The sequence below is a fragment of the Oncorhynchus kisutch genome, linkage group LG29 (genome assembly GCF_002021735.2).
Source record: "Oncorhynchus kisutch isolate 150728-3 linkage group LG29, Okis_V2, whole genome shotgun sequence".
Lineage (NCBI taxonomy): Eukaryota > Metazoa > Chordata > Actinopteri > Salmoniformes > Salmonidae > Oncorhynchus > Oncorhynchus kisutch.
This window is the reverse complement of record NC_034202.2, coordinates 36,238,711-36,251,129: the sequence shown is the minus strand read 5'-3', so window position 1 is coordinate 36,251,129 and position 12,419 is coordinate 36,238,711. Positions and strand designations below refer to the sequence as shown.

The 12,419-nt window shown below is 48.0% G+C and overlaps 1 protein-coding gene across 3 annotated transcripts in view; it reads left to right on the top strand.

Moving 5' to 3' along the window:
• The window catches only part of LOC109873915 (SMG6 nonsense mediated mRNA decay factor), a 39,755-nt gene extending 27,336 nt beyond the window's left edge, over positions 1 to 12,419 (top strand). For 2 of the 3 annotated variants that reach the window (XM_031808826.1, XM_031808825.1), the window contains 10 exons: positions 148 to 293; positions 754 to 867; positions 3,046 to 3,214; positions 3,818 to 4,040; positions 4,567 to 4,746; positions 4,972 to 5,121; positions 7,612 to 7,756; positions 8,450 to 8,703; positions 8,914 to 8,995; positions 9,848 to 12,419. In XM_031808826.1, coding sequence (XP_031664686.1) covers positions 148 to 293; positions 754 to 867; positions 3,046 to 3,214; positions 3,818 to 4,040; positions 4,567 to 4,746; positions 4,972 to 5,121; positions 7,612 to 7,756; positions 8,450 to 8,703; positions 8,914 to 8,995; positions 9,848 to 9,978 — 1,594 coding nt within the window. In that variant the 3' untranslated portion in view covers positions 9,979 to 12,419. Of the gene's footprint in view, positions 1 to 147; positions 294 to 753; positions 868 to 3,045; positions 3,215 to 3,817; positions 4,041 to 4,566; positions 4,747 to 4,971; positions 5,122 to 7,611; positions 8,005 to 8,449; positions 8,704 to 8,913; positions 8,996 to 9,847 lie in introns of those variants that run through there. The other variant, XR_004206108.1, reaches the window with a different exon arrangement.

Genomic DNA, 12,419 nt, shown 5'->3' with positions numbered 1-12,419 from the left:
ATGTGTATGCTCTAACACACATATTTACCAGATTATGCTGTTGTTATTGAAGAAGGATTTTACTTCCAATCACTGTGATATGTGGTTGTCTTACCTAGTATCTCTGGGTAAGTGTGTTAAATGACCAACATGTCCACTGTGTGGCAGCATGGAGTCGTTCCCAGAGGTGGTCAGTCGTGTTCTCCAGGAGTTCAGAGTGCTGATCCAACACAGCCCCTCCCCCCTGGGCAGCACACGCATGTTACAGATCATCACCATCAACATGTTCACTATTCACAACGCTCAGAGCAGAGGTAACACATGCGCTCGCGCACACACACACACACACACACACACACACACACACAGAGAAAAGCGACCGTGTACAAAAGTATTGTGCAAAAACACTGAAGCCTATGATCTCTTTCTCTTTCTCTCTCCCTCTACCTCCTTCCCCCCTCTCTCCTTCTCCCCTCCCTCTCTCTCTCCTTCTACCTCCCTCCCTCCCTCCCTCCCTCCCTCCCTCCCTCCCTCCCTCCCTCCCTCCCTCCCTCCCTCCCTCCCTCCCTCCCTCCCTCCCTCCCTCTCCTTCCCATCTCCCTCCCCCTTCCTCTCTCTCCTCCCCTCCCCCTTCCATTTCCCTTCCTTCCTTTCTCTCTCCCTCCCTCTCCTTTCTCTCTCTCTCTCCTTCTCCCCCTTCCCCCTCCCTTCCTCCTTCTCCCTCCCTCCCTCTCTCTCTCTCTCTCCCTCCCCTTTCCGTCTCCCTTCCTTTAGGAGGAGATGGTGAGGTGAGGTCTGTTTTACAGGAGCAGACTACAGCTCTGGGTCTGGCCATGTTCTCTCTGCTGGTCCAGCGCTGCACAGAACTACTGAGAGACACGCCTGCAGGTATGTCATTCACAAATGGGATATTTGTATATATTGTATGGTTGTAAAATGACTGTCTGACTGACACAGTTCATATAAGGGAAGAGCACTCTAACCCTCTAACCCACCTACCCTCTAACTCACTAACCCTCTAAAGCCCTTTAACCATCTAACCCTCTAACCCACAACACTCTAACCCATTAACACTCTAACACTCTAACCCACAACACTTTAACCCTATAACCCACAACACTCTAACCCTCTAACACTCTAACCCATTAACACTCTAACCCATTAACACTCTAACCCTCTAACACTCTAACCCACTAACACTCTAACCCACTAAACCCTCTAACCCACTAAACCCTCTAACCCTCTAACCCACTAAACCCTCTAACCCACCATACCCTCTAACCCACTAACTCTCTAACCCTCTAAACCCTTTAACCCTCTAACCCACTAACTCTCTAACCCTTTAACCCTCTAACCCACTAACACTCTAACCCTTTAACCCTCTAACCCACTAACACTCTAACCCTTTAACCCTCTAACCCACTAACACTCTAACCCTCTAACACTCTAACCCTTTAACACGCTAACCCTCTAAACCCTTTAACCCTTTAACCCACTAACACTCTAACCCTTTAACCCACTAACACTCTAACCCTTTAACCCTCTAACACTCTAACCCTTTAACCCTCTAACCCACTAACACTCTAACCCTTTAACCCTCTAACCCACTAACACTCTAACCCTCTAAACCCTTTAACCCTCTAACCCTCTAACCCACTAACTCTCTAACCCTTTAACCCTCTAACCCACTAACACTCTAACCCTTTAACACTCTAACCCTTTAACCCACTAACACTCTAACCCTTTAACCCTCTAACCCATTAACACTTTAACCCTATAACCCACTAACACTCTAACCCTTTAACCCTCTAACACTCTAACCCTCTAAACCCTTTAACCCTCTAACCCACTAACTCTCTAAACCTTTAACCCTCTAACCCACTAACACTCTAACCCTTTAACACTCTAACCCTTTAACCCTCTAACCCACTAACACTCTAACCCTTTAACCCTCTAACCCACTAACACTCTAACACTCTAACCCTTTAACCCTCTAACACTCTAACCCTCTAAACCCTCTAACCCTTTAACCCTCTAACCCACTAACACTCTAACCCTCTAAACCCTTTAACCCACTAACTCTCTAACCCTCTAACCCACTAACAGGCTATTGTGAAATGGTAGACCCTGCAGTAGCCAGCTAACTAGCCATGTGCTTTTCCTCCATGACCAAAACATGGTGTTTTATTTAGGTGCTATGGGAATGAATACACAACAGCATATCAAACTGGGATCATGTTTTTAGGTTGGATGGATTCTTGGTTCTGACTCCTAAAACTTAGGGTTAATTATCAGGCATCCTATTGAAATATTGAGTGCTGTGGTTTAGAGGGCCTACACCAGAAGTGAATGGTTATCTGTAGGAGGAAGGTATATGGTGTGTGAGCAATGAACCTTGGAATGTACTGAGTGTAGGGAATCGATCACATTGATAAGGGGAGAGAGCCATGGATTAGTGGTGAAAGGGGGTTGAGGTCAGGTCACGATAAGAGAGAAGGAACAGTTTATTTCCTGCCTAGCAATAAAGACGCCACCACTGGGGGAACCATGTCTTGGTCGGTTCAGCTGTTCGTCCCTCTGGGATGAATTCACTTGGTTTAAGCTTTCGTAGAGTTGAGTTCTTACTCTGATAATTACAACCAAACAGGTCACACTGACAAGTAGAAGAATATTTTCCGGGGTCATATTTCTTTTCAATGATGAATCTGATAATGTCGCATTGGAGAAGTGAGAAGCTAAAAAGGCTAGCTAGCTTGCTATGTTTTTTTGCCAGGCTAAAGCCAGCTAGCCAGGCTGGTAGCTAGCTACTACTAGCAAGGGAAGGCGACTGTTCCTTGCTTTCAAAAAATGTAATGACAAATGTTTTTGTTTTTTACTTTGCTATTGTGAGTGGGAGTGGGACCGGTGAGGATATCATGTTACCAAAAATCCAACTCCACCCACACAGCTTGTAGTAACCTTGATGGAGAGGTTTGCCTGACCTATGAACTCTACTCCCTAGGAAGGTAGACAATGATTCTCTTTCTCTCTCTCTCTATCCTTTTCTCCCTCACTCCATCTCTCAAGAGTCCATCCCCGAGGAGGAGAGAGAAGATGGGGATGAGTGGGAGGAGGGGATGGTGAGAGTTTCTGCCTTCCCATTGGACCTGAGGGAGTTGCTGCCCAGCGTTAAAGTCTGGTCTGATTGGATGCTTGGACACCCCGACCAATGGAATCCTCCGCCTTGTAGTATAGAGTGAGTATACAATCCAAACACAGGACGATCTTCCTGTGGGGAGGTGTTACTGTCTCCTCTCTTCCTGTGGGGAGGTGTTACTGTCTCCTCTCTTCCTGTGGGGAGGTGTTACTGTCTCCTCTCTCTTCCTGTGGGGAGGTGTTACTGTCTCCTCTCTCTTCCTGTGGGGAGGTGTTACTGTCTCCTCTCTCTTCCTGTGGGGAAGTGTTACTGTCTCCTCTCTCTTCCTATGGGGAAGTGTTATTGTCTCCTCTCTCTCTTCCTGTGGGGAGTTGTTACTGTCTCCTCTCTCTTCCTGTGGGGATGTGTCACTGTCTCCTCTCTCTTCCTGTGGGGATGTGTTACTGTCTCCTCTCTCTTCCTGTGGGGATGTGTTACTGTCTCCTCTCTTCCTGTGGGGATGTGTTACTGTCTCCTCTCTTCCTGTGGGGATGTGTTACTGTCTCCTCTCTTCCTGTTGGGAGGTGGTACTGTCTCCTCTCTCTTCCTGTGGGGATGTGTTACTGTCTCCTCTCTCTTCCTGTGGGGAGGTGTTACTGTCTCCTCTCTTCCTGTTGGGAGGTGTTACTGTACCACACTGATTGTCCCTCGTCTCTCTGCCAGTGGTTGTAGCTCTGGTGTGTGGCGTAGCTTGGCCGACCTGTGTAATGCGTTGGCTCGTGTCGACCACGGCGAGGCGCCGCTGTACAAGGCAGACGGGGACGGAGGCGAGGGGGATGAGGAGCTCCGCCTGTTGCTATTGGAGGAAGACAGGCTACTGGCCGGCTTCGTCCCACTGCTCGCCGCCCCACAGGAACCCTGCTACATAGAACTCACCAGGGATACCGTGAGTTTATACACCATATATACATTACATACATGTTCTCTCTCTCTCTCCCTCACTCTTTCACTTTCTGTCTCTCTCTCTCTCTCTCTCCCCCCTCACTCTTTCCCTTTCTCTCTCTCTCTCTCTCTCTCTCTCTCTCTCTCTCTCTCTCTCTCTCTCTCTCTCTCTCTCTCTCTCTCTCTCTCTCTCTCTCTCTCTCTCTCTCTCTCTCTCTCTCTCTCTCTCTCTCTCTCTCCCTTCTATCTCTCTCTCTCTCTCTCACCCTTTCTATCTCTCTCTCTCTCTCACCCTTTCTATCTCTCTCTCTCTCTCTCTCTCACCCTTTCTATCTCTCTCTCTCTCTCACCCTTTCTATCTCTCTCTCCCCCCCTCACTCTCTCCCTTTCTATCTCTCTCTCCCCCCCTCACTCTCTCCCTTTCTATCTCTCTCTCCCCCCTCACTCTCTCCCGCTCTCTCCCTCCCCCTCACTCTTTCCCTTTCTGTCTCTCTCTCCCCCCCTCACTCTCTCCCTTTCTCTCTCTCTAGGCAATAGCAGCAGACTGTAAAAGGGTAACAGTGTTGAAGTATTTCCTGGAGGCTCTGTGTGGACAGGAACAACCTCTTCTGGCCTTCAAGGGAGGGAAGTATGTCTCCATGGCAACCTCTCCCCAACCCAGCAGCCCTGGCGACGCCCACAGTCGACACGACTCACTGACCGAGAGAGAGGTGTTTCTTTGTTTCTCTCTCTTACTTATCAAATATATTCCAGGTTCTTCTCCAAGTTTCTCTGTCTCTCAATCGTTGATTATTTGTTTTAAGTCTAGCACTGAGTTAGACACCTGTCTCAACTAGTCACTGTCATGAATGCCTTGGGTAGCTGAATCAGGTGTGTAGGTGTTGTCTGCTAACATGTCCCTCTGTTCCCCTCTCTCCTGTGGTGCTGTATCTTAGAGCGATGACGTCATCGTGGAGGCGGAGTCGTCTGTTTCCGAGGGGGATGAGGGCGGGGGCAGCGAAGATGACATCAGAGAGCTCCGGGCCAGACGCAGCGCCCTCACTAACAGACTGGCTCAGCAGCAACGACGCAGGGACAAGATACAGGTCACACACACACACACTATATACACACTCACACAGACACGCACACTATATACAGACACACACACACTATATACATACACATACACACTCACACAGACACACACACACTATATACACACTCACACAGACACACACTATATACACACTCACATAGACACACACTATATACAGACACGCACGCACACTATATACACAGACACACACACACTCACACAGCCTCACACTATGTACAGTCATGGCCAAAAGTTTTGAGAATGACACAAATATTAATTTTCACAAAGTCTGCTGCCTCAGTTTGTATGATGGCAATTTGCATATACTCCAGAATGTTATGAAGAGTGATCAGATGAATTTCAATTAATTGCAAAGTCCCTCTTTGCCATGCAAATGAACTGAATCCCCCAAAAACATTTCCACTGCATTTCAGCCCTGCCACAAAAGGACTAGCTGACATCATGTCAGTGATTATCTTGTTAACACAGGTGTGAGTGTTGATGAGGACATGGCTGGAGATCACTCTGTCATGCTGATTGAGTTCGAAAAACAGACTGGAACCTTCAAAAGGAGGGTGGTGCTTGGGAATCATTGTTCTTCATCTGTCAACCATGATTACCTGCAAGGAAACACGTGCCGTCATCATTGCTTTGCACAAAAAGGGCTTCACAGGCAAGGATATTTCTGCCAGTAAGATTGCACCTAAATCAACCATTTATAGGATCATCAAGAAGGGCAGCAGAGAAGCCACTTCTCTCCTGGAAAAACATCAGGGACAGACTGATATTCTGCAAAAGGTACAGGGATTGGACTGCTGAGGACTGGGGTAAAGTCATTTTCTCTGATGAATCCCCTTTCCGATTGTTTGGGGCATCCGGAAAAAAGCTTGTCCGGAGAAGACAAGGTGAGCGCTACCATCAGTCCAGTGTCATGCCAACAGTAAAGCATCCTGAGACCATTCATGTGTGGGGTTGCTTCTCAGCCAAGAGAGTGGGCTCACCCATAATTTTGCCTAAAAACACAGCCATGAATAAAGAATGGTACCAACACATCCTCAGAGAGCAACTTCTCCCAACCATCCAGGAACAGTTTGGTGGCGAACAATGCCTTTTCCAGCATGATGGAGCACCTTGCCATAAGGCAAAAGTGATAAATAACTAAGTGACTCGGGGAACAAAACATCAATATTTTGGGTCCATGGCCAGGAAACTCCCCAGACCTTAATCCCATTGAGATCTTGTGGTCAATCCTCAAGAGGTGGGTGGACAAACAAAAACCCACAAATTCTGAACAACTCCAAGCATTGATTATGCAAGAATGGGCTGCCATCAGTCAGGATGTGGCCCAGAAGTTAATTGACAGACAGCATGCCAGGGCAGATTGCAGAGGTCTTGAAAAAGAAGGGTCAACACTGCAAATATTGACTCTTTGCATCAACTTCATGTAGTTGTCAAAAAAAGCCTTTGACACTTATGAAATGCTTGTAATTATACTTCAGTATCCATAGTAACATCTGACAAAAATATCTAAAGACACTGAAGCAGCAAACTATGTGAAAATAAATATTTGTGTCATTCTCAAAACTTTTGGCCACGACTGTACACGACTGTTCAAAGGTTTGGGGTCACTTAGAAGTTTCCTTGTTTTTAAAAGAAAAGCAAATGTTTTGTCCATTAAAATAACATCAAATTGATCAGAAATACAGTGTCGACATTGTTAATGTTGTAAATGACTATTGTAGCTGAAAACGTCTGGTTTTTAATGGAGTATCTACATAAGCGTACAGAGGCCCATTATCAGCAACCATCACTCCTGTATTCCAATGGCACGTTGTGTTAGCTAATCCAAGTTTATCATTTTAAAAGGCTAATTCATCATTCAAAAAAACCTTTTGCAATTATATTACCACAGCTGAAAACTGACCCGATTTAAGATAGAGTAAATTGTTTATATGACTTTATTCCTGTGCATGTAAACATACTCATTGCACGCTCGGAATATGGGACCAAATACTAAACTTTCGACTCATTTATTTACAAGAATGTTTAGGTGTGTCAATTTTGACCCCTTACCTTTTTTTGAGGAAAAAAATATTACAAACAACATCTCTTTCTCTGAGCAAATTGTTTTGGTATAATATAATTTCCCCTTTTTTTTGTGCGTACTATACAGTACCAGTCAAAGTGTGGGCACATCTACACATTCAATGTTTTTGTCTTTATTTTATTTTGACAAGGTTGAAAATAGTATAAAAATAAATAAATAAAAAGCCCAAGAGTGAGTAGTTGTGTCAACATTTACCTGGTTCTGTATAGCTCCGCATTGACTTTCTACTGTCATTATTGATCATCTTTTTTTTAGGGTGTCAATAATTTCGTCCGCCACTGTATGTCCTGAATTCTTGAGCGTATTAACCTGTGTGTTAACGTGTGTGTATACATGTGTTTATACCATGTAACGTGTGTTAACATGCGGTGTGTCTCTCTCTCCGTGCAGGCGGTGTTACAGACGTGTGGTCAGTTGGAGTTAGAGGTACGTCCTCTTTTCCTGGTTCCAGACACCAATGGCTTCATCGACCACCTGACCGGCCTCAAGACGCTGCTGCAGTCTGGGACTTACATACTGGTGGTGCCCCTCATAGGTAACTAGCACACAGACTGACTGACTGCCTGACTTCATCATCATCACCATCATCATCAACCACCTGACTGGCCTCAAGACGCTGCTGCAGTCTGGGACTTACATACTGGTGGTGCCCCTCATAGGTAACTAGCACACAGACTGACTGACTGCCTGACTTCATCATCATCACCATCATCATAAACCACCTGACTGGCCTCAAGACGCTGCTGCAGTCTGGGACTTACATACTGGTGGTGCCCCTCATAGGTAACTAGCACACAGACTGACTGACTGACTTCATCATTATCACCATCATCATCAACCACCTGACTGGCCTCAAGACGCTGCTGCAGTCTGGGACTTACATACTGGTGGTGCCCCTCATAGGTAACTAGCACACAGACTGACTGACTGCCTGACTTCATCATCATCACCATCATCATCAACCACCTCACTGGCTTCAAGACACCTCTCCCCCTCCTTTTCTATCCACCTCTCTCTCTCCCTGTCTCTCTCTCTCTCTCTCTCTCCCTGTCTCTCTCTCTCTCTCTCCCTGTCTCTCTCTCTCTCTCTCTCTCTCTCTCACTCCCTCACCCTCTCTCCCTGTCTCTCACTCCCTCACCGTCTCTCTCTCTCTCCCCCTTAATCTCTCCCCACTGTCTCTCTCCCCCTTAATCTCTCCCCACTGTCTCTCTCTCTCTCCCTTCTCCAGTGATAACAGAGTTGGATGGTCTGGCGAAGGGTCAGGAGAGCTGCGGAGGCTCTGGCGGTGGTCATGGCGGCGGTGGTTCCCGTGGTAACCCTGGCGCAACTCATGCGCGGGCGGTCCAGGAGAAGGCCAAGGTTGCCGTGGCGTTTCTGGAGCGAGGGTTCGAGGCCAGAGATCCCTGTCTCAGAGCGCTGACCAGCAGAGGAAGTCAACTGGAGTCTATCGCCTTCCGCAGTGAAGACACATCCGGACAACAGGTGCGTGTGTGTGCGTGCGTGTGTGTGTGTAAACACCCAGATCCTCTGTTTACAGTGCGATGTTTTACCATCTGTAGTATGTGAATTAGTTTGGAGTAGTCTGACTGCATATCAATGCATTTTCATCCAATTGTGGGCTGTCATTGAAAATCAACTTTAGATTTACCAGTCTCTCCTCCCTCCCTACCTCCTTCCTTTCTCTCTCTCCAGGGGAACAATGATGATGTCATCTTGTCCTGCTGTCTCCACTACTGCAAAGACAAGGCTAAGGACTTCATGCCTGCAAAGAGAGGTAGACAACCACACACACACACACCACCACCCACACAAACATTATGCCTGATTTGTCTATACTTTTATATTAACCCCCCTCTTTCCCTCTATCCTCTCCTTCCTCAACCCCCCCACTTCTTCCCCTCCCATCCTCTGCTCCCCTCTCCCCCCCCTCCCATCCTCTGCTCCCCTCTCCCCCCCTCCCATCCTCTGCTCCCCTCTCTCCCCCCCTCCCATCCTCTGCTCCCCTCTCTCCCCCCCTCCCATCCTCTGCTCCCCTCTCTCCCCCCCTCCCATCCTCTGCTCCCCTCTCTCCCCCCCTCCCATCCTCTGCTCCCCTCTCTCCCCCCCTCCCATCCTCTGCTCCCCTCTCCCATCCTCTGCTCCCCTCTCCCCCCTCCCATCCTCTGCTCCCCTGTCCCCCCTCCCATCCTCTGCTCCCCTCTCCCCCCTCCCATCCTCTGCTCCCCTGTCCCCCCTCCCATCCTCTGCTCCCCTGTCCCCTCTCCCATCCTCTGCTCCCCTCTCCCCCCTCCCATCCTCTGCTCCCCTCCACACTCTCTCCCCTACCTATTTGCCCTCTTCCGCCCTCCAACCTCTCTCTCCCCCCTCCCATCCTCTGCTCCCCCTCCAACCCCCCCCAACCTCCCCCCTCCCCTCCAACCTCCTATCCTCTGCTCCTCTCCTCCCTCTCCCATCCTCTGCTCCCCCCCCCCTGCTCCACTTCCCCCTCTCCCATCCTCTGCTCCTCTCTCTCCCCCCCTCCAACCCTCCCACCCCCCCTCTCCAACCCTCTCCAACCCTCCCATCCCCCCCTGCTCCTCTCCCCCCATCCCCTGCTCCTCTCCCCCTCCCAACCTCTCTCTCCCAGACGGTCCGGTGCGGTTGCGTCGGGAGGTGGTTCTTCTGACAGATGACCGTAACCTGCGGGTCAAAGCCCTGACCAGGAATGTGCCGGTCAGAGACATCCCCGCATTCCTCACCTGGGCCAAAGTGGGCTGAACTGGGTCACACCTTAGACCACGCCCAGAGCACCCAAACAACCAATCAACTGCTGAGAACCGCTGGCCACCTCCCATACCATTGGAGTGGAGGAGGAGCCTGTAAGCTAATGCAGAAGTGAAGACTGATGGAGAGAAGGAGAAGAAAGCTTTTTTTGTGGAAAAATGAAATATGGAAACTAAAAAGCATTTTTTTGTTGTTGTGTGGAATGAGTTGAAATAGGCTGAGATCTTTTTACCCTCTCATTGTGATGAGGTGTGTGTGTTTGCCGCTGAGCTCAGGGAGCGGGAGGGAGGAGAGGAGCAGGGAGAGTTTTAAGAGATGCAGGAAGGCTGGCCCATGAAGAGATGTAGAAGACAGAAGGAGGAGAGGTATTTGTGTTCATTTCTGGTTTCTTCGGTCCAGCCATGCGTCGTGCGTAACTTCTGCAGTGCGTTCACAAGGCCAGGTACTTACCTCAGTGGAAACGACAGAGAGGAAGAGAGACATGGAATGGAGAGGGACAGGGAGGTTAGGGCTGGAGGACGAAGGCCCAAACCTGACTGAGAAGTGTTATAGTATGTGTTTGTGTGAGGGTCTGTTTGACTGACAGCTGTCTGGAACCCCAGAGCAGCACAGAGAGAGAGGCTTTGTATTTTTTTAATTGAACCTTTATTTAACTCGGCAAGTCAGTTAAGAACAAATTCTTATTTACAATGAGGGCCAAACCCTAACCCAGATGACACTGGGCCGGTTGTGATACAGCCTGGAATCAAACCAGGGTCTGTAGTGTAGCCTCTAGCACTGAGATGCAGTGCTATAGACCGCTGCGCCACTCGGGGGAGTGGCAGGGGAGCCAGGTTGTAGTATCAGGGTACCAGCCAGGTTGTAGTATCGGGGTACCTGCCAGGTTGTAGTATCAGGGTACCTGCCAGGTTGTAGTATCAGGGTACCAGCCAGGTTGTAGTATCAGGGTACCTGCCAGGTTATAGTATCGGGGTACCAGCCAGGTTGTAGTATCAGGGTACTAGCCAGGTACCTTCATCTACCCACCCTCCTCCAGGTCCCCGTGACCCAGAGCCACATTCTCAGCCTCTGATGACCCGGAAGTGGTCCGTTTCAGTTCCTGTAAAACCATGAAGTGATTTTCATCCCAGTTGCCCAGCAGCTTGTGTGAGTCTTTCCCAAGGCTGAGAGTCTTTCCCAAGGCTGAGAGTCTTTCCCAAGGCTGAGAGTCTTTCCCAAGGCTGAGAGTCTTTCCCAAGGCTTCTGTAAAGGAACAGCTTTAAAGACAAAAAGACAAAGAAAAAATACTTTTTTAGCATTGTGTGGGAGTGTGTTGTTTCTGAGTTGGTTGGTGTATCCATTGGGAGTGTGTGATGTTTATGCTCTACAGAAGAGCTTTTCTGTCAGCAGACGTTCTCACTCACCTACCCTTTTAGTTTGTTGTTTTTAATCCTTTAAATATTATAATAAGATTCAACGTTAGTTTTAGGTCATTGTATATTTTGTGTTTTGTTTTCCTTTGTTTTTATCACCACCTCTGGGTAACTCGTTCAGCTTCTATTAATTATATATCTATGTTCATTCTAAGTGCAGAACTTTGTGCTGATCTGTTTCTTTATGAGTGGCTAAGACCCGGGCTGCGTCCCAAAATGGTACCCTGTGGGCCCTGGTCAAAAGTTGTGTACTAAGCCTATAAGGAACAGGGTGCCAACAGGGTGCCCTACACTGATCAGACAATTAACAATGGAATTAGCTTTTGTAGCACCACAGTGTGCACACGTTAACAAGCGGGTATGATACGTGTGTGTTTACCACAAACGTGCGTGTCAGAGTACACACTATTCTGCACTGCGTCAGACAGACGGGGGAGTCTTTTCATAACCATAAAATGTCCCACACAATATAAACAAAGATGACATCAGTGAACGACGTACCAGACGTAATATGTTTGATCAGCATGCTATAATGGTTTACTATGCATGCTGACGTTAAACGTGTTACCAGTTCTAATCTGTCCTCCAGACGGCACGAGGTAGTTGGTTTATTATCACAAAGCATTAAACATCAGTCTTGTAAGCTCAGGTCTATGAACAACTATAGATAGATTTGGTATAAATGAGTTGATACTCTCAATCATTTGATCTTTACCTTTGTGTATTTGCCAAAACCATAGCTAGTTAACTTGTTGATCCCACTTGTTTAGGAATCTTTGAGTGGGTCCCAATGATCTCTCCTTTCTCCCAAAGTGTGCACTTGTTCCCTTTTTGTGGGAGGGATTGGTGATCGAGTGCGCACTTCAGGAGGAAGGAGAGATTCCCGGGACGCTCCCTCCGCCTACTCTCACTGTTCTGTCTATATGCTGGAGCCGACCCCAGGCCTGCATGTACTGTCCCATCACAAGGCTTTTTCATTCTTTTCCATGAGTTGTTTGATTAAATGATTTGTTTTGATTCAAA